Source organism: Dryobates pubescens, chromosome 23, assembly GCF_014839835.1.
Source record: "Dryobates pubescens isolate bDryPub1 chromosome 23, bDryPub1.pri, whole genome shotgun sequence".
Taxonomy (NCBI): Eukaryota; Metazoa; Chordata; class Aves; order Piciformes; family Picidae; genus Dryobates; species Dryobates pubescens.
The window spans coordinates 15,505,958-15,532,790 of NC_071634.1; the positions used below are offsets into that span (position 1 = coordinate 15,505,958).

The following is a 26,833-nucleotide window of genomic DNA, read 5'->3' on the forward strand; positions in this document are numbered from 1 at the left end:
TGCTGGTCTCCCAAGCCCTGGAGCTTCCCAGGAGCATTCACGGAATCACAGACTGGGCTGGAAGGGACCTCCAGAGGCCATCCAGTCCAAGCCCCCTGCAGCCAGCAGGGACATCCTCAACCAGATCAGGCTGCCCAGAGCCCTGCAGAGCCTCCCTTTGCACCTCTCCAGGGATGGGTCCCCAGCCACCTCCCTGGCTGGGCTCAGGCTGCTGCCTACCTGGTCCGGGGGAAGCTGCTCCTTGGTGGGCCTCAGGACCACTCCGTTCTTTATCCTCTCCATCATCTCCTGCACAGCCTGAGCCTTGGCAGCCTCAGCTTCTGCCTTGGCTGCGCAGGGAGCACCGTGCTGAGACCCCCCACACTCATCACAGGGCTCAGCCCCTGCCTGAGCAGGGACCTGCCACCTTCCTGCAGCCCCCCTCAATGCCCAGGGTCCCTCCCACGACCCACGGCCAGGTGCCACCCTGCCAGGAGCTCATGCCCCACACATGCTGGACCCTGAGCACCCTCCTCTGTGGGAGTGGGGGGCCGGCAGGGTGCCCCTCACCCTACCATGAGATCTTAGACCACCACCGGGATGGGTAGAAGATGCTAGAACCGGTGCAGTGTTGGCAAATTTCTGCCCTGAGGACTCTGCCATGCCCATGGCACTGCCAGGGACCTCTTGTGGCACCAGGACCCCCGGGGGGAGGGAGGAGGGGGAGGAGGGGGGAGGGGACTCACTGTGCTGCCGGTTTGCCAGCCCCTTCCTCTGCCTGATGGCGGCGAGAGGGCTGCAAGGGAGAGGGCAGTGAGAGGGTGAGAGCCTGGCCAAGCTGCAGCCCTGGGGCACCCCTGGGCACTGCCACTTACTCCACAGGGACAGCAGGCGTGGGTGGTGGCAGAGGTGGTGGAGGGGGTGGTGTGGGCACGGCTGGCTCAGGGGCCTGGCTCTGCCCTGCTGGCTTCTGGTTCAGCCTCTCCTGCAGCAGCCCCACTGCAACAGGCAGTGGCTGGAGCTGGTGGCCTTGGGACCTCAAGGCCAGCCCGGGTTCTGCCCAGGCTGGAGAGGTGCCAAGGCACCCACCTTCCTCCTCCAGCCCCAGCAGCCGCTTCCCAGCCTCCTGCAGCTGCTTCTTCAGCTGCAGCTTCTCAGCCTCTGCTGCAGCCAGGGCAGCTTGGGCCAAATCCAGCTCCTCCTGCTCCGGTCGCATCCTCAGCTGCTCCTCCAGCTCCTTCACCTGTGGGAAAGGGAGGGCTGGCAGAGCTGGCTGCAGCCCAGGAGCTGGGCACCCCCATGCCATCCCTGCCAGGGGTTTGCCTGCTCCTTGAAGCTAATTTGAGGGTGGTTCTTGGCTGGGTGATGGCAGCCTGGTGGGTTGGGGGGTGCTGGCCCGGTGTGGGAGCTCCCCCCACGTGGTAGCCCAGTTGTGGGCCCCCCTCCAGAGCATGATAGTGGAAATCCATGGAGGAAGAACCTCTCCATGCCTGGCACACGGCATGGGATGGACATGGAGAGGGTGGGGAAAGGCTCACACCCTATTCCCAACCCAGGAGAGGACCCCACCAATGCCAGAGCCCCGACGTGACCCAGCCCTGGTCCCCACCACCACACCTCTCATCTGTTTGGGTAGCTCCTCACCTGCTGCTGCTGCTCCTGCCTGGCCTTCTCCAGTGCCTGGCTGAGGTGTCCCACCTCCTGCAGAGCTGCCAGCAGCTGGGCGCTGGGCCCCGCGCTCTGCAGCAGGATGGTGCTCTGCCTGTTGGCCTCCTGCTTCTGTACCAGCATCTGCCCACGGGGATGGGGTGGTCAGGCAGGGACTGAGCCCCTCTGCTTGCCCCTGGGAAGGCAGGGAGCAAAACCCAGCCAGCCACAGCCCAGAGGGCCACAGCAGGGGCCCAGGAGCATCCTCATGCTCTTGGGATCAAGGAAAAGGCAGAGGTGGGATGAGAATCACAGAACCAAGGCATGCTCTGGGTTGGAAGGGGCCTGTGAAGGGCATCTGCAACTAGAGCAGGTTGCTCAGAGCCCCACAGCTGGAATAGTTCCAGGGACTGGGCATCTGCCACCCTGCTGGGCACCCATCCAGCCCAGCCCCCATCCACACCTCGTGGGCGAAGGCTTCGGCGTGCAGGCGCAGGTCCTGCTCCAGCTCCAGCTGCTGCATGGCCTCACAGTAGTCCTGGGTGACAATCTGGGACACTGCCAGAGACAGAAGGGGCTCAGCAGGGCTGGCACCAGCTCAGGGGTGTCTGCACAGTCACCTCCCACGGTGAGGACAGCCACGTCCCAGCAACCCAGTGCTGCACCACAGCCTTTGGTTCAGAGACTGGGGGGCACTGGGGAGCTGCCAGCGTGCAGTGTGGCATGGAGGGGACATGGCCATGAAGACCTAGCACCCAACTCACCTCTCTTGAAGGACTTCAGTGCCCTCTGGCTGGTGCCCAGGGCTGCCAGCAGCCGCTGCTGCTCTTCCTGCCCCTTCTCCAGCTGCAGCAGGACAAGCCCCAGCTCAGCCCAGGGGTCCTGCCGTGCCCACCCCATCCCCTCTGGGACATCCAGGGGATGGTGAGGGGCTGAAGAGGGAGGGGCTGTCCCCCAAAGCCTGTCCTGAGCTCATGGAAGAGCTGCCATGATGAGCAAGAGCCAGGAGGGGAACAAGGAGGGTGATGAAGGCTCTAGGAGGTACCTGGTCCTGCAGGTCCTGGTTGTGCCTCTGCAGCTCCTGGACCTGGACTGTGAGGTCCTTCCGCTGTGCCAGCAGCCAGGAGATCTTCTCCTGCAGATCTGGGAGCCAAGAGGGGAGTGAGAGGTGGGAATGAAGGAGTGGGAAAGGGGAGCACAGCCCTCCCTGAGGAGCAGGCTGGTGGGGCTGCAGCAACCCTCCCCCCAGCTCAGCCCTGTCCTGGCCATGCCACCAGCGACCCTGTTGGAGGCTGGTTCTGAGAGGGTGGCCCCAAGGGACACCACCGTGGCCATGGGGTGGAACAGCAACCCAGCAGACACCAGGGGCCATGCTCAGCAACCTCCTGGCCCCAAGCTGCTGCTGAGCATCTCCCTTGGGCAAAATCACAGCATCACCCAGGCCTGGCTGGAGTGGGGCATTCCCTGAGGGGTCCACCCCCCTCCAGGGGTGCATCTCTCCCAGCTCCTCAGCCCAAACTGCTGGCATGGGAAAACAGGATGGGAAAGGAGGAAGTGCAAGCAGCAGAGCTCTCATTTCACCTTTTTTGTTTGCTTTAGATACTGAGCTCTGCTCAGTCCCCAAGGAGGGGACTGGAAGGGACCTCTGAAGGTCATTTGGTCCAACCCCTGCTCCAGCAGGGCACCCACAGCAGCTTGCCCAGGAGCACAATGGCTGGGGGGGGGCGTGGAAGCTCTCCACAGAAGGAGGCTCCACAACCTCTCTGGGCAGCCTGAGACAGGGCTCCAGCAGCCTCACACCAAAGAAGTTTCTCCTCCTGCTCAGCTGGAACCTCCTGGGTTGCAGTTTGTGCCCACTGCCCCTCGTGCTGTGCCTGGGCACCACTGGGAAGAGGCTGGTGCTATTCTCCTGACCCCTTCCCTTTAGCTCCTGCTGAGCATTGCTCAGCTCCCCTCTGGGGCTGCTCTGCTCCAGGCTCTCAGCCCCAGGGCTCTCAGCCCTTGCTCCTCACAGAGCTGCTCCAGGCCCCTCAGCAGCCTTGCAGCCTCCTCTGGACTCTCTCCAGCAGTTCCTTGTCCCTCCTGAGCCGGGGAGCCCAGACCTGGCCCCAGTCCTCCAGCTGTGGCCTCCCCAGGGCAGAGTAACAGCAGAGAGCATTCCTCACCCTGCTGCTCCCTGCTCCGACCTCCAACCAGACTGCACCACCGCCCGCAGCCCTCTGAGCTCTGTCCTTCAGCCAGCTCTCAGCCCAGCCCGCTGTGCTCCCCCCTGCCCCAAGCCCCAGCCCGGAGCTGCAGTGCCAGGCTGGATTTGGGGAGCGCTGGGCTGCGGCAGGGGCTGAGCTCTGCCTTGGGCTCCGCCGTTTCTGGACGGGAAGGGTCTGGGACCCCCCACAGGAGCTCACCCCGGAGCTGCTGTCCGTAGTGCTGGGCAGGGTCCAGGTCCTCCTCGGGGGTCACCGCCGTGGGTAGGAGCAGGGGGTCGGTGGGGGCCAGGCTGAGCCGCTTCAGCTGCCGGTTCTCCTGCTTCACCTGGGGAGGGATGGAGACTTCTCTGCCCAGCTGCCACGGCAGCCCTGCCCCGGCTGCACTGGGGGGGTGCACTGGCACCCCTGCACCAGCTGCCAGGGGCTGCAGATGGAGGGGTGCCGGGGGGTGCCCCCCCTACCTGTGCTGCATAGGCTTCGGCTCGCTGCCGGCAGGTCCTCTCCACCTCACACTCAGTCTCCAGGGCTGAGAGCTCAGCCAGCAGTGCCTGCGATGCTGGCAGTGCCCAGGGACAGGCTCAGGTGCCCACCCGGTCCTTGCTGCTGGATGGGGGGTGTCGGTGGGCACCCTGCCTGCAGTCACCCCCAGCAAGCCCTGCCAGGTCACCCAGGACCTCCTGGCACTCAACTCTGCACCCAGCCAACCACCCCCCTGATGCCACTACCACCAGCTCCAGCGAGGGGGTCCCCTGGCCCACCCCAGGACTCACCTTGCTCAAGCTCAGCCAGTCTCTCCTCTGCGTTGCCCACCTCCTGGGCAAGGGCTGGCTGCTGCTGGGCACAGATGTGCATGTGGCACTGCATGGGCACAGCGCTGGCCTGGCACAGCGCTGGCACAGCACTGCTTTGTCATGGCATGGGCAAGGCACTGCACTGATATTGCATGGGCACAGCCCTGCCTGAGCATGGCATTGTGATGGCCTGGCATTGCCTTGGCACAGCACTGCCTGAGCATGGCATTGTGATGGCCTGGCATTGCCTTGGCACAGCCCTGCCTGAGCATGGCATTGAGATGGCCTGGCATTGCCTTGGCACAGCCCTGCCTGAGCATGGCATTGTGATGGCCTGGCATTGCCTTGGCACAGCCCTGCCTGAGCATGGCATTGAGATGGCCTGGCATTGCCTTGGCACAGCGCTGCCTGAGCATGGCATTGAGATGGCCTGGCATTGCCTTGGCACAGCACTGCCTGAGCATGGCATTGAGATGGCCTGGCATTGCCTTGGCACAGCCCTGCCTGAGCATGGCATTGAGATGGCCTGGCATTGCCTTGGCACAGCACTGCCTGAGCATGGCATTGTGATGGCCTGGCATTGCCTTGGCACAGCGCTGCCTGAGCATGGCATTGAGATGGCCTGGCATTGCCTTGGCACAGCGCTGCCTTGGCACAATGCTGCTGGGGCTGCTGTGCCCATGCCTCCCTGGGGAGCAGCAGCATGGCACAGAGATGGCCATGGCTGGGGGGGAGGCTGTGGGAGCACCAGCAACCCCCAGGGGCATGGGCAGCAGGGAGAGAGGGCCCAGAAGATGAGCTGGTGAGTGGTACCTGCACCAGCGCTGCCTCTTCGTCACCATCCTCCTCCTCCTCTTCTTCCTCTTCACTGCTTCCTGACTCCAGGATGGCTGCCAAGGCTCCAGAAGCACCACAGGAGGTCACCAGAGCAGGCAGGAGCCCAGGAGATGCTCCAAGCCCTTTGCTTCTCCCAACCTCAGCTGGGGCCCACCGCCGTGGGGGCCCCTGGGGGTCTGGAGAGCCCCCAGCACCTCTGGGCTTCCCTGCCACACCGCTGGGGTGACTGGGCTGGGGGTGTAAGCCCCCAGTGAGTGCACACAGACATGTCCTGGGGAGTGTGGCCCTGGGGGACAGCCACTGGTGGCACCAGTGGTCAGGACCAGGAAGCTGCTTTGTCCACGGGGTCCTTCCAGGGCAAGGAGGGCTTGGAGGGGCAGCTGCTGAGCCAGCTCCCCCCAGGGCAGCTCCCAGAGGGGAATCCAACACCTGCCTTGACCTTTCCCACTTGATCCAACAGGGAATACACTCTGGAATCTCAATCCCCACACAGCTGTAATCTGCTTCTGGGGGGACCTTGCACCTCCATCCTGGGACCTCCATGATAGGACCCCCCTCAAAGCCCAGGTCTGGGCTAGCTCCCCCCTCAGCTAACCATCTCCCCCCCCCCCCCCAGCACCCAGGGGTCACAGTGCTGGTCACAGAGGACACTCAAGCACATATGAGCCCTCCAAGCCCAGGACCCCACGTGGGGGGACCTTACCTGTGAGCTGCCCACCACCTTCCCCAGCCCAGGCCATGGTGATGGGGCTGGTGGCACCCAGCACCCTCAGCTTGATGAGGAGTCTGTCCCCCTCCCTGGTGCCTGCCTCATCCTCCCCACCCACCACAGGGAAGTGAAAGTGCAAGGGCCCCACCAGGGTGGGGGCTGAGCACCCTAGGGCTGGCCCTGCCATGGGGCTTGAGAGGGAACTGAAATTCACCCTGTGAGTGGCTTCAGAATCACAGCACCACAGAAACCTTTGGGCTGGAGAAAGCCTTTTAGGGAAGAAATTGCTCCTCATGTCCAACCTAAACCTCCCCTGGTGCACCTTGGGGATGTTTGTTCTTGTCCTGTGTCTTGTTCCCTGGGAGGAGAGACCAAGCCCCAGCTGGCTGCAGCCTCCTCTCAGGGAGCTGTAGAGAGCCAGGAGGTCTCCCCTCAGCCTCCTGTCCTCCAGGCTGAGCAACCCCAGCTCCCTCAGCTGCTCCTCACCAGATCTGTGCTCCAGACCCTTCCCCAGCTTCATTGCCCTGCTCTGGACGCTCTCCAGCACCTCAGTGTCCTTCTTGGAGTGAGGGGCTCAGACCCAGGGAGATGCTCAGGTCCTTCCCCACCTAGCAACACACCCCCCCCGCCCCTGCCGTGGCCTTTAGGCCTCCCAGGTGATCCCACAGCAAAGGAGATGCTGTGGTTGGAGGAGCAGCCAGGTCAGCAGGGGGCTGGGCATCTCCCTGCTCAAGGAGGAGCTCTTGCCTGCAGCAGGCAGCCCGGGCTGGGGCAGGGCACAAGCAGCAGGACGGGCCCAGCCCCGAAGGGAGCAGGTGAGGGAAGGGACTGGCCGTGGTGCACAGGAGCACAGAGGGCTTTGGCTGAGCAGCGGTTTTATTGAGGCTGCCCGGTGCGCTGGGGCTGGCGGCTCTCTCCCAGCAGCCGAGCCCAGGGCAGGGCCGGCGGGGCGGTGCGGGGCGGTGCGGGGCACGGTCTGAGCGCTCAGAGGGCTGTGCTGGCTGGCTCCTGGCCCTGCCCCTTGGCCTCCCGCGGGTAGAACTCGGCCAGGATGCCCTCGGGGATGCGCTTCAGCATCTGCTTGGGGAAGATGCGCAGCAGCTGCCAGCCGATGTCCAGCGACTCGAAGATGGTTCTGTTCTCGTAGGGGCCTGGCAGGAGAGAGGAGCGATGCTGGGGGGGGGCAGGCCAGCCCTGAAACCCCCCTGCCCGGCGCCGGGGCCCCCCTGTCTCACCCTGGGTGATGAACTGCTTCTCGAACTTGTGCAGGAACTCCAGGTAGAGCAGGTCATCCGCCGAGAGCGCCTCCTCCCCCACCACTGCCTTCATGGCTTGCACGTCCTTCCCGATGGCATAGCAGGCGTACTGCGGGGGGCAAGGCGGGCAGGGGGAGGGCAGGGGGAGGGCAGCGCCCACCTGAGCCCCCCCAGCCCTGGAGGGGCTTTCAAAGCCGTGCTGCTGTGGTCCTGGGGGTGCCCTGGCAGCGCGGGGTTAATTCTTGGACCTGATGATCTTAAAGGCTTTTTTCTGACCAAATCGAGTCCGTGATCCACTGGCTCAGCCCCAAGCAGGAGCAGAAGAGCTTTGAAGGGAGAAATGACACCCCCCTCCTCCCCCAGATCACCACCACCACCGAGTCACAGAAACATTCAGGCTGGGGAAGCCCCTCAGGGTCACCAAAGCCAGCCACTGATCCTACTCTGCAAGGGTCACCCCTAAACCATAGCCCCAAGCACCCTCAAACCCCTCCAGGCTTGGGGACTCCACCACCTCCCTGGGCAGCACATTCCCAGCCCTGACCACTCTTGCTGGGAAAAAACATTCCCTGGTGTCCAGTCTAAACCTACCCAGTGACAGCCTGAGGCCACAGCCTCTTGTTCTGTCAAACATCCTCCTCCCAGCCAGCCCTTACCAGCTGGTTGGAGACATCCCCATGGTCCTTCCTGGTCATGCCCTCCCCGATGGCCGACTTCATCAGGCGGGAGAGGGAGGGCAGCACGTTGATGGGGGGATAGATCTGCAGGGAGAGAGCCACCCCCTCGCTTTGAGCACCCCCCTGCCCTCAGCACCCCTCAGCCCAGTGCTGCGGGCCGGCTCCCAGCCCCACACGGGGTGCTGGTGGGGATGGCAGTGCCAGCTGCACCCCACGAGGGCAGGAAGGGGCACGGGAACCAACCTGCCTGTTGTGCAGCTGCCGGTCGACGTAGATCTGCCCCTCGGTGATGAAGCCAGTCAGGTCAGGGATGGGGTGGGTGATGTCTGGGGTGGGGAAGGGCAGGGTGCTCTGAACCCCAAAAGCAAGGCTGGCTGCTTGGCAGGGCACAGGGCCGTGCCCCGTGGCACAGCGTGGCCAAAGCAGCAGAGCCCCAGGGACGCTGTGCCAGCTGAAGGCAGGAGCCGGTTCCTCTCCTCACCAGGCAGGGAACTGCACCCCAGGGGCACCCAAATCGGAACACCCCCCCCCTTCCACCGCATCCTGTGGCTGAAACCCATCACTTTGAGCTGGGGGGCGGCCAGAGGAATGGCCTGGGGAGGAAAATAGCCCTAAAAGCACCCCAGGAAACTGCCCTCCCCTGGCAGGATCTCCAAACGGGGCAAACCAAACCCATTTGGCGGTTCCCAGCCCCGCGGCGGCCGCCGGTGCAGGCACGGCGCTGGCACCACGCAGCCTGCAGGGGCCCTCCCGCGCCCCTCCCCCAGCGCTGCTGACCGTCGTTGGGCATGGTGAGGATGGGGATCTGGGTGATGGAGCCGTTCCTGCCCTCCACACGCCCTGCTCGCTCGTAGATGGTGGCCAGGTCTGTGTACATGTAGCCGGGGAAGCCGCGGCGGCCGGGCACCTCCTCCCTGGCTGCCGAGACCTGCGGCGCCAGGGGCCGGGGTGGCACCGGTGCTGGAGGGGGGTCAGGCACCCCAAGCACCCCCGAGCACCCCTGGGCACCCCAGGCATCCTGAATACCCCAAGCACCCTGAAAACCTTGAGCACTCCAGACAGCTCAGGCACCCTGGGTACCCTAAGATCCCAAGCACCCTGGGGGCACCCTAAGTACCCTGAGCACCCCAGCTATCCCAAACACCACAAGCACCCTGGGGGCACCCTAAGTACCCTGAGCACCCCAGCTATCCCAAACACCCCAAGCACCCTGGGAGCAGCAGGCACCCAAGGTACCTTGAGAACCCTGGGCACCCCAGGCACCCTGGGCACATCAGGTAGCATAAGCATCCCAAGTACCCAGGGCACCCCAGGCATCCTGGGCATCCCAAGCACACTGAGCACCTAGAGCACCCCAAGTGCCTTGGGAACCCCAAGCACCTTGGCATCCTGAGAGCATGCCAGGCGTCCTGGGCACCCTGGGTACTGTGAGCTTTCCAAGAACTCTGAACACCCCAAGCACCCCAGGCATCCTGGGCACCCTGGGCACCACAAGCACCCCAGGCACCCCGGGCTCTCTGAGCGTTCTGGGCACCCCAACCTCGTCCCATGGCACCCTGGGAGGATGGAGGGGCGCAGGGCAGAGCCCCGTGGGCACAGCTGACCTCCCGCAGGGCCTCGGCGTAGGAGCTCATGTCGGTCAGGATCACCAGCACGTGCTTCTCGCACTGGTAGGCCAGGAACTCAGCCGTGGTCAGGGCCAGGCGGGGGGTTATGATCCTCTCGATCCTGCCAGGGGGACAAGGTCAGCACCCCCCGGATCCCAGGTCCATCACACAGCCTCCCTGCACGCCCCGGGCCGCAGCGTCCCTGGGCTGGTGATGGCCGGGGAAGAGGAGAGAGGCAGCCGCTGCCCGCCCAGGGCCTTGGCTCGCTGCCGCTGCAGGGAGGGATGGGGACCCAGCGTCAGCTGCTGCACCTTGCTCCACCCGAGGTGCATCAGGTCCTCAGTGATGAAAGGAGAAAGGAGATGGAGAAGAATGGAGAAAAAAAGGAGAAGGGGAAGAAAGGAGAAGAATGGAGAAGGAGAAAAAAGAAGGAGAAAGGAAAAGAAAGAAGAGAAGGGAGGGAGGGAGGGAGGGAGGAAAGAAGGAAGGAAGGAAAAGAAAGAAGGAGGCAAAAGGAAAAGGAAGAAGGAGGCAAAAGGAAAAGGAAGAAGGAGGCAAAAGGAAAAGGAAGAAGGAGGCAAAAGGAAAAGGAAGAAGGAGGCAAAAGGAAAAGGAAGAAGGCAAAGAAAGGCAAAGGAAGGAAGCAAGGAAGGAAGGAGAAGAAAAGAGAAGAAAGAAGAAGGAGAAAAGAGAAGAAAGAAGGTGAAGAAAGAAGGAGAACAAAGAGAAGAAAGGAGAAGGAGAAAGAGAAGCAGGAGAAAGGAGGAGGAGAGGGGAGGAAGAGAAGCAGGAGGAGAGCGTGGGAGGGGGCAGAGGAGGCAGCCCCTGGCGGCAGAGCCTCACGTGGGGTCGTTGGCCAGGTTGAGGAAGAGGCAGACGTTCTCCATGGAGCCGTTCTGCTCGAAGTCGGCCTTGAAGAAGCGAGCTGTCTCCATGTTCACCTGCCCGGGGCAGGAGGACCCAGGCTCAGCAGCAGCTCCTCGTGCCCAGCACAGCTCAGGCAGCGCAGCAGGCTGCCTGCACACCCTGGGAGCCCAGGCTGGGCTTCTCAGCAGAGGGTTGCCGCCGGGCTGTGCTGCCCCGGCGCTGCCTCACCCCCATGGCGGCGAAGACGATGGCGAAGTTGTCCTCGTGGTAGTCCACCACATCCTTGGACTTCCTGACCAGCCCAGCCTGCCTGCAGATCTGTGCAGCAATCTGCAGTGGGACAGGGACAGGTGGGCACCACGGGGCCAAGAACCCTCTGAGAGGGACTACAGCCCCCCTGGGACAAGGATGGGCAGAGAGGCAAAGGCGGTGCAGGTAGGACAGGGAGAATCTGCACCAGTGCAGGTGAGGAGCTGGCCTGCTGGCAAGCAGCTCTGAGTGCTGCTGGACAGGTCCCCCATGAGCCAGCAATGTGCCCTCATGCCCAAGAAGGCCAATGGTCTCCTGGGGAGGCTGTGAGGTCTTGGGGAACACAACAGCCACCCAAAAACGTGGCTCTGACAGCTCAAGGTGAGCCAAGGAGACAGAGCACAGGAGGAGAGATGCAGGAGATGGGCTCCAAGCCTCCCAAATCCCTTCTCCATCCTCCTGCTGCTGCTGCCAGGGCTATGCCAGGGGCTCAGAAGCCCCCAGGGACCCACCTCATTGTGGGGCAGGCCGGCAGCAGAGAAGATTGGGATCTTCTGGCCCCGGGCAATGCTGTTCATCACATCGATGGGGGAGATCCCCGTCTGGATCATCTCCTCGGGGTAGATGCGGCTGTGGGGGTTGATGGGCTGGCCTGGGGCATGACAAGGGAAACAAGGCAGCCATGGGGCACCCCGGAGCAGAGCAATCACCCCCGACACTGGGCATGGGCTTCTGGAGCTAAGGGAGGTCTTGGCCCAGCAACATTCTCAGGTGCAGACACCCAGCACCAACCCTTCACCCACGCCTCCTCCCAGGGCACCCCAATGGGGACAGATAGACCCAGGCTGTCCCTGGCACCCTGCAACATCACCCATGGCTGGTAAAAGGAGCTGGCAAAGCCAGGCTGTGCCCAGAGACATCACCATTAATGTCCAGGAAGTCCTCAGCCATCACCGGGGGTCCACCGTCGATGGGTTTGGCGGAGCCGTTGAAGACTCGACCTGCAAGGGAAGAGCTGCTGGTCCTCTGCTGAGGGCAGCAACTGGGTAGGGCAAGCCAGGCACCCATGGCTGCCACAGGACATGCCAGGGCATGCCATGGACAGCAGGTCTGGCACCCATGGGCTGGGGGACACCACAACCCTGGGGCAGGAGGATGCCAGCACACGGAACCGGGTCTTCAAAGACCTCCCCGTGCCACCCTCTTCCACCTCCCCTGTGGATTCCCTGGCTCCTGTGCAGGTGAGGTGACATCAGGAAGCCTCCCCTAGCTGCCCCGGGGGGGATGGGCCAAGGCTCTCAGAGCATCACCTGAGCATTCCTGCTCAGCCTCCCATCGATCACCTCCGAGCCGTGGGATCGATAGCGCTGAGGCTGCTGTGCCCCCGCCCCCAGCGCTCCCCCCTGCCGCTGCCAGCCCTGTGGGACCCCCTCCCGGTCCCTGCTGGGGCTGGGGACACATTGGCCTTGTCAGAGCAGATCAGGGTGATGGCAGGGCTGGGGCTCGTGAGCACAGAGCATGAAAGGTCAGCAGCCTTGGAGCTCGCCGGGCACCCACGGCTCGCTGCTCCGCCGGGCACCGAGAGCGAGCGGCACCGGGGAGGGCAGGGGCCACGCAGCGCAGCGCCTGGGCAACCCCAGCCCACGGCTGAGGCAGGGCTGGGCTGGGAAAAGCCCTGCAAGAGTCCAGCCCTTAACCCAGCACTGTCAGGTCACCACTGCACCACGGCCCCCAGCACCACATCCCCACAGCGCTGGGAGGATGGGGACGGGGACGGGGACGGGGACTTCACCACAGCCCGGGCCAAGCCTTGACGACCCTCAAGGGGAAGAAATTGTTCCTCATGTCCAACCTAAACCTCCCCTGGGGCAAATTGAGGCTGTTTCCTCTTGTCCTGTTTCTTTTTCTTTGCCAGAAGAGACCAAGCCCCACCTGGCTCCAGCCCCCTTTCAGGAAGCTGTAGGGAGCCAGAAGCTCTCCCCTCAGCCTCCTTTGCTCCAGGCTGAACAACCCCAGCTGCTCCTCACAAGATTTGTGCCGCAGACCCTTCCCCAGCTTTGTGTTGCCCTTCTCTGGACACACTGCAGCCGCTCAGTGTTCCTGTCGGGGTGAGGAGCTCAGGCTGACCCCCGGAGCTGGAGCGGCAGAGGCAGAAGCTGGAGGGCGCCGCCGCCGCCCGGCCGTCACCGCTCGCTGCCGAAGCTGCCTCGACACCTGCCCGCTGCCAGCCGGCGCTGCCCTTTACCGCTGCCCTTTGCGGGCAGAGCTCTGCCCGCGCCCCGCGCTGCCGGCACCCAGGGGAAGGAGATCGCAGGAGACACTCGGCCGGGGAGCGATGCTGTGCGGCAGCCCTCGTCCCTCCACCGAGACCCCGAGTGACCTGGGACCCCCCCCTCCGCGAGCACCCCGGGCATGCTTTGGATCCCCAGGAACCTCTAACGTGGAGTGAGGCTGCGGGGTTGAGCAGGAACATCACCAAGGGAAGCTGCTCGGGGCCACGGGGGTCTGCCATGGCTCTGCCCACGGGGGTGTCCCCATGGGGTGTCCTCTGTTTGTGGTCACATCTCCAGGTGCCCCCATGGGGTGTCCTCTGTTTGTGGTCACATCTCCAGGTGCCCCCATGGAGTGTCCCCTGCTTGTGGTCACATCTCTCCAGGCTCAGCATGGATGGGGAAGATGCTGAGCAGTCCCCAGCTCTCCTAAGCTCAAGGTAATGGCATAGCCATGGGGTGGAGTTGCTTGTCTTCACCCAGACCTTCTCCCAGGCCACCCCAAGCTCTTGCCTAGAGTCACTGAATTGTTTCACTTGGCAAAGGTTGAGTCCAGCCATCACCATAAGACCACTGAGGCAATTAAGTGGGCACAGTGGTGCCAGGGGGACATTTTAACCCTGTGCCAGGGTGACCATTGCCATCTCTCTCAGGCCCAGAGCATGTCCCCAGGGATCTTGTCAGCCCCTAAGATCCAAAGCCCAGCCCCCCCAAACTGCCAGCGCCTTCCCCGCCCCTGGCCGCAGGGCACCGGGCCGTGCCATCACCCGTGCAGTGAGCTGTGCCAGGGCTCAGGGCTGGGCTGGCCTTACCCAGCATGTCCTCAGACACTGGGGTGCGCAGGATGTCCCCAGTGAACTCGCAGGAGGTCTTCTTGGCATCGATGCCAGATGTTCCTTCAAACACCTGCAGAGGCCCCGGGGGCAAGGGGCAGGTGGGTGGCAATTAGCTGGGATTAAGGGGCGAGGAGCAGGGCTGAGGGAGGGCTGGGAGGTGGTGCTGATGGGGAGAGGTGAGAAAAGAGGAGGGGGGAGACCCCGGGGTTAAGAAAACTCCCTTCTGGGGGGGCTTTGGACGGGTGGAGGGGGGGGAGCAGGGCGGGGGGGGGGAGCCGGCCCTGGCCCATGCAGCGAGCTGGGCAGAGGGGCCTGGGGCAGGACAACCGAAGGCATTTTGATCCCTATAATATTTGACACCATTTGTGTTAATTAACCTCCAGCTCCCTGCGTTAATGAGAGCCGGGTGGCCCCTGGGAGAAGGGGGGAGGGGGGGCTTGGGAAAGCCAGGAGATGCCAGCAGGCACAAGGGCAGGGGATGGCCACAGCCCCTGGGTGCCCACAGCTCACCCCCCTCCCCCCCAAACCAAATTCTGCAAAAGCCTCCTTTTTTTCCACTCATTTCCCCCCTTCTCCCCTCCTTTCTTCCCCCCCTTTTCCCTTTCCCCCCCTCCCCTTTTATTTTTTCCCTTTTTCCCCTCCCAAGGCTGACTCCCTAATAGGATTAAAAGGGCTCTGCAGAGGTCCAGGCAGCATTAGAGGAGCAAGCTTTGGCTGCTTGCCAGCCCCAGCCCAGCCATGTGGCCACCCCAAGCCCTGGGCTAGCTGATTAGAGGGGTCCTCGGGTTGGGGGGAGACCCCAGCTAATCAGGCAGGACAGCCCCAAACGGCCCTGAAACATCACTGCACGGCTGGCCCTGGTTTGGGGGCATTACCTGCCTGCTGTGGGCACCCCCAGAACCTGCTGCCTGCCCCAGTGCCAGCCCCACAGAGGGCTGGGGGTCGTGGGGTGATGGCAGCAGAGTCCTTTTTGCTGCTGGGGAGAATGTGGGGATGGAGGATGGGGAGGCTGCAGCATCACCCAGAGGGGGTCACCGTGGTGGGGACAGGGCAGGAGACATGGGTGGGCAGCTGGGGCAAGGGAAGGATGGAGCCAGCAGGATGGAGCCCCAGTATGGGGTCATGCCCACAGCTGGCCCTTGCACCCTGCTGAAGCTGTGCAGATGTTGTCACCTTGGCTTTGTGACCCAGACGATCCCACCCTGAGCAGGTACCAGCTGCACACACGCACCCCCCAGCGCCTGGCACATCTCTCTAGGCTCCAGCCAAAGGGCTGTGGACCAGCCAGGAGCTGCATCACCTCCCTGTGCCCTGCCCGTCCCAGGACATCGGTCCCGCAGCCTGCAGGAGCCGCGACCGGAGCCCGAGAGGCTCCTGCCAGCTGCAGCTACCACCGCTGGAGGGGGACAGAGCCCCGGGACGGAGCCCGGCAGCAGGGCCCCCGGCAGAGCCCCCAGGCCGTGTGTTGCACCTCGCACCGCATCCCGCCGGGCTGGGCTCACCTGAACGATGGCTTTGGAGCCCATCACCTCCAGGACCTGCCCGCTGCGGCGGCTGCCGTTGGGCAGCGTGAAGTTCACGATCTCAGCGTACTGGGCAAACTGCAGGGACAGGGACAGAGGGAGCTGGGTGGAGGGCTCCTCTTGCCACCCCAAACCACCCCTCAGCAGCCCCTGCCCACCAGCCCTGCCCACCACGCCTGCCTGTTTCTCCCTTCTGTGCCCAGGGGGTTCCTGGCCCCCGAGGAGAAGCTTTTTTTGCCGTGAGGGTGCTGGAGCCCTGGAGCAGGCTGCCCAGAGAGGCTGTGGAGTCTCCTGCTCTGGAGAGCTTCCAAACCCACCTGGATGTTGTGATCCTGAGCAACCTGCTGTGGGTGACCCTGCTGGAGCAGGGGGGTTGGACTGGATGATCCCCAGAGGGCCCTTCCAAGCCTTTCCATGCTGTGATCCTGGGATTCTGAAGCCACCAAAACCCTTAGGGGTCAGGGGGACATTCAGCAGCTGATGCCAACAGGCAGCACTCACCATGCCAGGCAGGCAGAAGCACCAGCCCAGAGCATCTGCAGCCCCGGCAGGAGCACGCTGGAGCTGGCAGCATCCCTCGGGGGACTCCTCAGAGACACCCCCACCCCCACTTCTGTCAGTCCCCTCCAAGACAGAGCAGCTCAGGCTGCTCAGCACACTCTGTGCTCTCCTCCTCCTCCTCACTCTCAGCCACCAGTGCTGTGAACTTTGGACTTTAATTCTCTGTAAAGACCTTTGCATAAAGGACACCGGCGCGAAGGGGACACCAGCCGTGGGCAGGCTCCTTAATTGAGCTGCTTAATTCCCATCCTGCCAGGCTGGGTGTGAATGGGACCATAGAAACCAGCCGCCGGCCAACAAAGCCCCGTGGAAGGTCACACTGGGATGCTGAGATGCCCGGAGCCCACCCAAGTGACCCCTCCAGGAGGAGGGACGGGCTGGGTGCCCCCAGAGTGCCAGCCTGAGCTCGGGGCGGTGCTGCAGGCTCACCCGAACCAGGCTGCTGGGTGGAGCGGAACGTGGGGATGGAGGACAGGGGACGAGAGCTGGAGGCAGGGCTGGGACACAGGGGACAGGAGCTGGAGCTCTGGCAGAGGGACAGGGGACAGGACATGGTTTGGGGTACAAGGGACAGGGATCAGGAGCTGGAGCAAGGAACAGGAGGCAGAGCTCGGGCAAGGGGACAAGGGACATAGGCTCTGCTGCTGGCCGTGTCCAGAGGAGGGAGCTCGGAGCTGACGGACGGACCCCGGAGAGGAGAGGACAGCCCTGGGGACCGGGACAAGGGAACAGAGGAGAGGGGGCAGGGAACAGCCCAGAGAACAGGAGAGAGGGCACTCGGGAACAGGGGCAAGAGACACAGTCCCCCATGGCACCTTCCCTTCCTGGCAGCGCAGGGCAGGGACAGCATCATCGTCCCCACACGAGCCCCACACAGTGCCACCACGGAGGTGTTCCCTTGGCACCCACCAACAGGCTCCCACCTTGACGTTGTCCAGCACCACAAGGGGTCCGTTGACACCACACACGGTCCTGTAGGCTGGGGACAAGGAGATGCCATCAGCCCCCAGCTGGGGATGCTCCCACCCCACTCCCACCAGCACCATCTCCAAACCACAGGAGCCAGGGCAGGATCCATCCCACCCCAGTGCCACCCCTGCCATCATTCCAGCCCTCATCCCAGCTACAGACTGAGAGACTGGCAGGATGCCACCACAGCCAGGGGTGCCACCACAGCCAGGGGTGCCACCACAACTAGAGAACAACACTACAGCCAAGGACTCCACCACACCAAGGCTGTCACCACAACCAGGGGTGCCACTACAACCAGGGATGCCACCACAGCCAGCAGTCTGGGGACTCAGGATGAGCCATGTGTCCCCCCACCCCATTCCCAGCTTCCCTGACTCTGCCATCTAGCACCAGGGGAACTTCTCAGCCTTGGGTGACACCATCTTGGTGACACAGCTGTCCTGGGTACACACAGACCCCCCAGAAACCATAAGCAGAGGCAGCAGCCCAGGTGCTGGGTACAGCCCTGGTGCTGGGTACAGCCCTGGTGCTGGGCACAGCCCTGCCAGTTGCCACTGCCCTGCTGCCTTCCCTTGCCTTCAGCACCACAGCAACCCCAAGGGAGACTCAGGCACAGACAGTCCCCTGGGGCAGATGCTGCTGGGCAGGAGGATGAGCTTCTGAGGCCAACAGCACCTAGGTGAGGTCTGAGCACCCAGCCTCCTCCTGCCCTGCTGCCAAGGGGACTGTGCAATGAGGATGAAGATGTGTTGAGGATCAACACCCCCTCCCAGCTGCTGCTGAGCAGGAGGATGAGCTCTTGGGGCCACCACCACCCAGGTCTGAGCACCCAGCCTGGTTTTGCCCAGCTGACATTGAAACCTCATGGTTCAGGGTAAGAACTCAGGGTGCCAGGGGCGGACAACCCAACCTGATGCTGCTGAGCAGGAGGATGAGCTTTTGGGGGCCACTGCTGCCAAGGCCTGAGCATCCAGCCCGATTCTGCCCAGCTGCCAGGAGGACCCTGAGGTTCAGGATGAGACTTCAGGGTGCTGGGGACTTGCACAGGCCCAGCATTTGGGTGAGGAAATGAGGGTGCTGGGGATGTGCTTTCACCAAAGTGACTGTGAAGGCCACGGGGAGGCACTGGGATGTCAAGCACCAGGCTGACAAACAGGGACTGAACCCATGGAGGAGCCCAGTGAGAGGAGGAAGGTCCTGGAGGGCTGCAGGCAAGAGGAGGAAGGTCCTGAAGGGCTGTAGGAGCCCAGTGAGAGGAGGAAGGTCCTGAAGGGCTGTAGGCAAGAGGAGGAAGGTCCTGGAGGGCTGTAGGCAACAGGAGAACGGTCCTGGAGGGTTATAGGCAAGAGAAGGAAGGTCCTGGAGGGCTGTAGGAGCCCAGCAAGAGGAGGAAGATCCTGGAAGGCTGTAGGCAAGAGGAGGAAGGTCCTGGAGGGCTGTAGGAAAGAGGAGGAAGGTCCTGGAGCCCCGCAAGGGTGCAGAGCAGGTCCCCAGGCGAGCGCAGGTGCCGGGAGGGGATCCGGCTCTCAGCTGCTCCTCTTGCCGACGTGTCAAAGGCCGGCAGGGCTGCCACGGCCGGGCCTGACCCCTTTCATCCCCCTGCCCTCTCTCCTCACACCCAGCTCTCCAATTCCCTCATGATCCTAATCGGATTGGAGAGGCTGGGCCAGCTGGTGAGGGATGGGTGGTCCCCGGCAGCGGGATGCAGCTCCCCACACCTCAGCATCCCGGTGGTACCAGCACCAGCTGCAGGAGCTGGCCCCACAGGGCTGCTTGGTAGCCCAACTGGACCAGTGGTGGAAACTTCATTGCTGGGGGCAGAGCCTGTTTGCCCCTGCAGAGAAACCCAGTGGAGAAGGGCTCAGGGGTGCTGGTGGGTGAAAAGCTGGACGGGAGCTGGCACCGAGCACTCACAGCCCAGAACCAAGCCATGTCCTGGGCTGATCCCCAGCAGTGTGGGCAGCAGGGACAGGGAGGGGATTCTGCCCCTCTGCTCTGCTGAGATCCTACCTGCAGTGCTGGGTCCAGCTCTGGAGTCCTCAGCACAGACAGGGACCTGTTGGAGCAGGGCCAGAGGAGGCCACAGCAATGCTGGGAGGGCTGGAAGCCCTCTGCTGTGAGGCCAGGCTCAGAGAGTTGGGGTGGTTGAGCCTGGAGGAGGTTCCAGAGAGACTTTCTTGTGGCCTTTCCGTATACAAATGGGTTGGCAAGTCAGGAGCTGGCCCATTGCCACCAACCTCCTTCCCTTTTGTCTCCTTTATTCCCAAAGGGATTATTCTGCCCTTTCATTCTCCTTCCACCTCCTCCCCAAACAGCCACCAGCCCCTTGCTTGCTTCCCTGCAACAAGAGGTTTGGTTGGGCTCTTCTCTCCCCATGTGGTCCTCTGCAGCTCCAGCTCTTGGGAAGTCATTCACATGGGACAGGGCCATGGGGCTCATCCCTCTCCCCCCAGCATGGTGGTTTCTGGCCCAAGACCATTAGGACACTCCTGGCTTCTCTTCTTCTGCACCCACTGTGAGCATCAGACCCTGAGGCAGCACCACATGGAGCCCTGTGGCTGTGGCACTGGAGAATCCAACAAGCTCTGACCATGCATCCATGGAACTACTGAATCATTTTGGCAGGAAGAGACCTTTAATGTCAAGCCCAGACAATAACCCAGCCCTGCCAGGGCACCACTAAACTGTGGCCCTCAGCACCACGTCTACACAGCTCTGAAACCCCTCCAGGAATGATGACTCAACCAGGTGGTGACATCCATCCTTCCACCCACCCACCCATCCATGCATCATTCATCCATCCATGCATCATCCATCCATCCATCCATGCATCCATGCATGCATGCATGCATGCATCCATCCATCCATCCATCCATCCATCCATCCATCATCAGCCTTCCAGCCACCACTTGTGGAGGACAGCTCTGCTCCTCTCACTTCCTCATGGGGAAACTGAGGGCAGGGAAGTGTTATGGAGGCCCCTGGCGGCACACAGTCTCAGCACTGCCCTTCTCCAGCCACACCACTCTGCCATCTGCTGTCACCAGGTCCTCTTTCTCTCCCACCACAACTTTTGCAGGTGAGTTGTGGGGTGGTGACAACAGGACTGCATCTCCAGGACAGAAAGTAGCCCAAAGGCCTGGGCTTGGCCACCCAGCCCTGCAGCATCACCTCCAGCTCCAGAGTCAATGCTTTGGGCTTTCTGTCAGCACCACAGCACAGTGGAGCTGGGCAGGGAACTCTGGAGATCTTCCAGTCCAAGCCCTGCTCAAGCCACCCTGTCATCACCTCAGCCCCCTCACTCATGTCTGTGTCCATGGTGCAAAGGGCTCTGTCGTGATAGAGGAGGCAATCACCACGGTAACATCAAGTGACAGCCCACCAAAGGGGTAGAGGCAGGCCAGAAGAGGAGACAGAAGGAGAAAGGAAGAAAGAGAAGGAGAAAGGAGAAGAAGAAGAAGAAGGATAAGGGAGAAGGAGAAGGATAAAGGGGAAGAATAAAGGAGAATGGAAAAAGGATAAAGGGAGAAGGAGAAGGAGAAGGAGGAGGAGGAGGAGGAGAAGGAGAAAGAAGGAGAAGGAGAAGGAGAAGGAGAAGGAGAAGGAGAAGGAGAAGGAGAAGGAGAAGGAGAAGGAGAAGGAGAAGGAGAAGGAGAAGGAGAAGGAGAAGGAGAAGGAGAAGGAGAAGGAGAAGGAGAAGGAGAAGGAGAAGGAGGGAAGAGGAGGAGAAGGGAAGAAAAGGGGGAGGAGAAGGGAAGAGGAGGAGGAGGATGGGGAGGGGGCAGAGGCGGGGGAGCCCCTGCTACCGGAAGGCACTAATTCCAATAATTAAGACCTTGAGCTGTAATGAACAGGCGGGGGGAGGAGCAGCGGGGTGGGTGGGCTGCGGTGGGTATGCACCAGGGGGATGGGGAGGGGGGCGATACGGCCGGGGAATAGGGAGGGGAAGACGAGGCGGGGGGACAGGGGGAGAGGGGCCAAGCGCAAAGCAAAGTCTTTCAACCTGGCCTTTCCACACCCCCAGCCCCAAATTCACAGCTGCTGTCAGATGCAATCTCCGTTAGCCCTGCCGCTCACGCACTGCTGACCATCGCGGCGGCCCGAGGCGGGGGAAAGGGCCCCCGGTGACAAAGGGGACCCGACCCAGCTACACCCGCCGCTAATTGCTCCCACTCACCCCGCCTGCCCTCCCCAGCCCCCTGCCCCTGCCCCGGCATCACCCCCCGGCTCCCCCAGCCCATCCAGCACTCCCTTAGGGCTCTGCTCCAAAGTGCTCCAAGGGGTTTGCCGGTCGGTGGTCCCCCAGGAGCTGCCTGTCTGCTGTGGTGAGGGAATGGATAAAGCCTCCTCCTCCTCCTCCTGCAGCCACAGCATGGAGCCCAGCAAAAAACACCCCAAACCCACCGAAGGGATTAACTTCTCCATGGAAATGAGGAAGGGTGATTTGGGACACAATTGTACTGCAAACAGCTGCCATCACCTCCTGGGTGATGGTCACCTCGGTCACCTTGACCTCTCAGATGGCATGACTGGCAAGTGATGGTCATCCCTTCTCACACCTGAGGGGCTGTGCACATCCCCTGCCCCAGACTACAGCCCCGGGACCTGCAGGCAGCCATTGGGATCCCCCACACCTTCTCCCACCATCTGTACCATGCATTGCATGAAGGATGGGATGGAGCTGGAGAGGAGCTGAGCTGGAGCAAAGACAGGGAATGTGGTGGATATATCACCCTAAAATCCCCCACACTCTCTGCCTTCCAGCTCAGAGCAAGGACAAGGCTGAAGATGCTATCTCAGCAGGTCCAGGGCTGGTCCTGAACCAGGTACCAGGATGGGTCTCTGGTGTCCTGCAGGGACACTGCCTCACACCTGGCCCCCCACAGCAGACACTCCGTGGGGCAGAGGGGTCTGGGTGTGCTGAGCATCAGCTCCAGAGCAGGCTGGATACATCCCAAAGCCTCCCTGCAAGCCACTCCCCATTCCAGCCGTTTTTAACCAAAACACTGAATCATGCCAACGCCTGAGGTGTCTCACCCCACTCCTGGCTTGGAATCCACACCTCAGCACCCCACTCAGCCCTGCCTCCTGGTGACCATCTGCTCCTCTGGGTATAGCAGGATGCACCTCCCCGAGCCCCACCGGGAGCCTGATGGCTTCACCCTGCCCCAGCTGGCCGCGGCGGCGGCAGCAGCCCAAAAACTCCAGGCTGGGAGTTTGCCGACGGTCCCTAAGTGACCGCTTCCCCCCTCCGCCAACCTGCCCATTGTGCCATGTGTCACTTTGTGCCGCGCTGTCAAACCCACCGGCCTGTCCCAGCCCGGCAGGGACGGTGAAAAGCCCGGCGGGGGGTCACACTCTATGCCACTAATTAGGACCCGGCCAGCCGAGGGTTCCCATACACACCTGCACGTCATGGGAGGAAAGGCCAAAGAATGGCAGGGCCAGCCGAGCGTGAACCCTCCAAGCCAGCCCCGGGCCAGGAAAGAGAAAAGAAGAAGGAAAAGAAAGATGGAAAGAAAGATGGAAAGAAGGAAATAAAGAACGAAGGAAAGAAGGAAAGAAAGAAAGGAAGAAAGGAAGAAAAGAAAGAAGGAAAGAAAGAAAGAAGGAAAGAAGGAAAGAAGAAGGAAAGAAGGAAAGAAGGAAAGAAAGAAAGAAGGAAAGAAAGAAAGAAGGAAAGAAAGAAAGAAGGAAAGAAAGAAAGAAGGAAAGACAGAAAAAGAAAGAAAGAAAGAATGAAAGAAAGAAAAAGAGAAAGAAAGAAAGAAAGAAAAGAAAGAAAGAAAGAAAGAAAGAAAGAAAGAAGGAAAGACAGAAAAAGACAGAAAGAAAGAATGAACGAAGGAAAGAGAGAAAGAAAGAAAGAAAGAAAGAAAGAAAGAAAGAAAGGAAAGAAAGAAAGAAAGGAAAGAAAGAAAGAAAGAAAGAAAGAAAGAAAGAAAGAAAGGAAGAAAGAAAGAAAGAAAAGAAAGAAAGAACGAAAGAAAGAAAGAAAGAAAGAAAGAAAGAAAGAAAGAAAGAAAGAAAAAAGAAAGAAAAAAGAAAGAAAAAAGAAAGAAAAAAGAAAGAAAAAAAAAGGGGGGAAAAGGAAGAAAAAAAAGAAGGGAAAAAAAGGGGGGGGGGAGGGGAGAAAGAAAGTGGAGGGGAAAGAAGGAGAAAATAAATTGCTGGGACTGCTGGAGCATTTTCTAGCATAGAAAACACAGCCCAGGGGGGTGGGCAGTGAGGAACAGGGCTGAGAACCCCCCCCCTAGCCCCAGCTGGGCTTTCAAGAGGAGATGGCCCCAAGAGGAGAGGAGAGAGGCTGCAGAATGGAGCTGTGGGGGTGCTGTCATGGATGTCACCCCAGCAGGACAGACTGCGGGGCAGAGGATCCTGGTTTGGGGGATGGGAGGCTCCTATCCTGGCAGGATGGACCCTGGGGTAGAGGATGTCACCCTGGAAGGATGGCCTGTGGGGTGCAGGATCCCACACCACAGCAGCCCCACCGAGAGATGAGTTGGGGTGTCCAGGGCCGGGGGATCTCCCTGGTCCCTCCTCTCCTGCTTCCCATGTGCCCAGCCAACAACTCCACATCCCAAATCCTGCTGCCTACAGCTCCCAGAGGCACTGTGCCCTGCTTGGGGACAGCCCAGTGTTGGCACCATGCCCAGGCCCAGCACACAGTGCCACCAGGAGACAAATATCACAGCTAAGGGGGCTGGTCAGGGCACAGCGAAGGAGAAGCTGAGACCTGTGCCACCAAACTTCCCCTTCCAGCCTGCACTACAAATGTTGGGTCACCAGGCTGGCTGCCAGCAGCCTGCTGCTTCATCCACCTACCCACCCATCCAGCTATCCATCCATCCATCCATCCATCCATCCATCCATCCATCCATCCATCCATCCACCCATCCATCCATCCATCCCTAAATGGGGCTCAAAACTGGGCCCCCACGCTGCTGGGACCCCATTCTAGGGCCCCATGCTAGGACCCTAGGCTGCCAGGATGCCACACTAGGATCCTATGCTGGGACCTCACACTGGAACCCCACACTGGGACTCCACACTGCCAGGCCTCCAAGCTGGCACCTCACTCTGCCAGGACCCCAGGCTGCCAGGATGCCAAACTGGGACCCCATGCTGTCAAGGTCCCACGCTGGAACCTCACACTGCTGGGACCCCACCTTGCCAAGCCCCCACACTGCCATGATCCCGTGCTGCCAGAACCCCAAACTGAGAGCCCACACTGGGACTCTTTGCTGCCAGGACCAGTCCTTGGGAGTCCCCTCAAGTCCTTGGCTCCCTGACACCCAGTGCCCCTCCCGACTCCCACCCAGTGTGACCCGGGGAGGTCACCCCTGGGTGGCTGCTCCCAGCTCTGTTGACAGCACACACAGCCAGTGCTGGGAGGGTGCAGCCAGGACTGTGCCAGCCCGGAGCCACCCGGCTCCGAGTGAGGGAGGTGACAAAGGTCACAGCCAACGTCCTTGACTGTGGCTGTCCTCACAGCTGCCAGCAGAGCACTGGGACAGGGCCAAGTCCCTCTGCCTGTCCCCTTGGGACACAGCACACACTGTCCCCACCCCCTGCAGCACCTGGGCTGGGGGGTGAGAGACCCCCAGTCCTACAGCTGTCCCTGAGAGACAGAGCACCCAAGTCCCCAAGAGTCCTCAATGTCACTTACCTCCTTGTCACCCCTGCCTGCCCCATTGCCACCCACTTGTCCCTGCCTGCCAAAGTGCCACCTCTGCCATCCTCAGTGCCACTCACTTCTGCCTGAAAGTCACCCATCCATACTTGCCTGTCCATGTGTCACCCATTCAGCCCAGCCAAGCCAGGTGCCACCTGCCTCTGGCGGCCCTGGTGTCACCTCCCCATTCCTACCAGACTCACTCTCACCTTCCTGTCCTTCACAGCCTCAGTGCCACCCCCCTGCCAGCTCCAGTGCCACCCCTCTATCCCTGATTGTCCCAGTGCCAACCCCGCCATCCCTACCAGCTCTCCTGTCACCCCCCTGTCCCTGCCATCCCCGGTGCCCCCCACTCACTCAGCCTGGGGTTGCTGCTGTAGTCCCGAATCACGGCCAGGGCTTGCTCCCGGGCGGCGGCCAGGGACCCCCCCGCTGCCTGCACCTTCGCGGCGGCCATGGCCGGGGCGGAATCGGGAGGGGAGCGGGATGGAGCCGGGGCTGGAGCCGGGGCTGGAGCCGCGCAGGGTGCGGGGGTGGGACCGGCAGCGTCCCGGGCTTTGTACCTCCCCGGCCCGGTCGCAGCCGGTCCCGGCCCGTCGGGGCAGCCCCGCCCGCGGCCCCGTGTTGGCTGTAAACAGCGGGAGGGGCGGTGGGACCGGCCCCGCACCGGCCCCGCCACAGCCCAGCACCGCCGCGGGGGGCGCAGGGGTAGGAATGGGGATAGGGATAGGGATGGGCATGGGGATGGGGATGAGGATGGAGATGGAGTGAGGTAGAGTGGGATGAAGGTATCCCTGAGTGTTCATGTTTGGGCGGGGGGAGGGGGGCTCTGACAACGTCTGGAGGTCAGGAGAGAGCTATGAGGGGCTTCAAAATACCTCCCTGCAAAGCCAGGCAGTAAAGGTTGCTGGTGCAGGGAGGGCTGGGGGCGAGGGGGGGGCTCAGCCAGGCTCCAGAGGGCAATGGAGGAGGAGGCAGGACACAAATTTTCTTAGCCATTAGAAGCCATAAGAAACCACATCATTCGTTGAAGTTTTACATCCATTGCTGCTTTGCCTTCCAAGTCAGGAGGGGAGGGGAGTGGGGTGGGCAGGGGCCTGCTGGCTGCCCCATGGGACCTTCCAAACCTTCCCCCAGGGACACCTTCACTGGGGCTGTTTGCTTTGGGAGAAGAACTTTTGGAGAAGCAGTGGCTTTGGGTGGGATTTGGGACCTTTGTGGCAGCAGCATTTGAGGTCAAACTCATGGAAGGGGACATTTCTCTGCCCTGATTCCCACCAGAGGCAGCTGGGCAGCAGCAGGAGGATGAGAGACCCCTGCAAGGATGCTCTGAACACCCCAGGGAGGGCCTCAGAAACAGAACTGGGCTTTGCTTTCTCTGGGATGCCCCAGGTTTGTGTCTTGTGAGGGGGCAAGGAGGTCACTTCATCAAACTGGACTCAGCTTCCTCCCAGTGGAAGCAGGGTGGAAAGAACTGGGGTCTGATAGCCTCAGGGAATCCCCACAGCCCAGCCACTCCCGTGGGGAAGAGGGGAAACAGAAAGCAGAACCACCACAGAATCAACCCCCAGGTGAAAGGGACCTCAGGGAGCACCTGGTTCAACCTTACCTGGGCAAACCACAGCCACACAAGCCCCAGGGTGGGGGGATGCTGGTGGGATTCTCCCACCTCTGCCCACCTCAGCTCACTGGCAGCAGAGAGGGATGCAGGAGGGCAATAGAAATGGAAGTGAGGAGGGGAAAGGAGGACCAAGCACCCTGTGGCACTGGGAGGATCCAGCAAATCCCTCCTTTAGGGAGGGGTACAGAGGTGGTGTCAGCAAGCTGTGGGCTGGGAGAGGAGACACATCACCATGCACCAAACCCTCATCCCCTGCTGCTTTGCACAGCCTTGGGGAAAGCCTGCCTCAGCTTCCCCAGCTGTGACCCCTCTGGAGCTCCAAGAGCTCTCTCCCATCAAGTGCTGCAGGGCAGTGAAGCCATCAACGAGTAACCTATGTCCTAGACAGGGGAAAAAGAAACCCAGCCAAACCTTTCCATAAAAGCTTTATTTTAAATACTTCCCTGCAAAACCCCAGCCAGAGGCAGGCAGGAGGCTGTGTCCCTTCGGGAGCCAGTCCCTGTGGAGCATGGGGCGTGGGGAGGGGGCTGGGGGGCAATGTTTGTTACC

General features: G+C 61.8%; 2 protein-coding genes across 2 annotated transcripts; both read right to left on the reverse strand.

Moving 5' to 3' along the window:
- Positions 1 to 850: 850 nt before the first annotated feature.
- Positions 851 to 4,685, reverse strand: LOC128898419 (shootin-1-like). Its single transcript, XM_054172099.1, has 9 exons — positions 4,604 to 4,685; positions 4,295 to 4,389; positions 4,032 to 4,158; positions 2,672 to 2,769; positions 2,391 to 2,472; positions 2,090 to 2,184; positions 1,624 to 1,770; positions 1,069 to 1,222; positions 851 to 915 (listed from the first exon to the last, which is right to left on the reverse strand). Exons 1-9 carry the CDS (start codon positions 4,683 to 4,685, stop codon positions 851 to 853), a joined length of 945 nt encoding a protein of 314 aa, XP_054028074.1.
- Positions 4,686 to 7,154: 2,469 nt separating this feature from the next.
- Positions 7,155 to 25,154, reverse strand: ATP6V1B1 (ATPase H+ transporting V1 subunit B1). Its single transcript, XM_054172185.1, has 14 exons — positions 25,021 to 25,154; positions 16,940 to 16,995; positions 15,435 to 15,533; positions 13,909 to 14,002; positions 11,750 to 11,827; positions 11,339 to 11,478; positions 10,806 to 10,907; positions 10,554 to 10,651; positions 9,708 to 9,831; positions 8,881 to 9,031; positions 8,347 to 8,429; positions 8,083 to 8,187; positions 7,406 to 7,535; positions 7,155 to 7,321 (listed from the first exon to the last, which is right to left on the reverse strand). Exons 1-14 carry the CDS (start codon positions 25,118 to 25,120, stop codon positions 7,155 to 7,157), a joined length of 1,527 nt encoding a protein of 508 aa, XP_054028160.1. The 5' UTR covers positions 25,121 to 25,154.
- Positions 25,155 to 26,833: the final 1,679 nt, after the last annotated feature.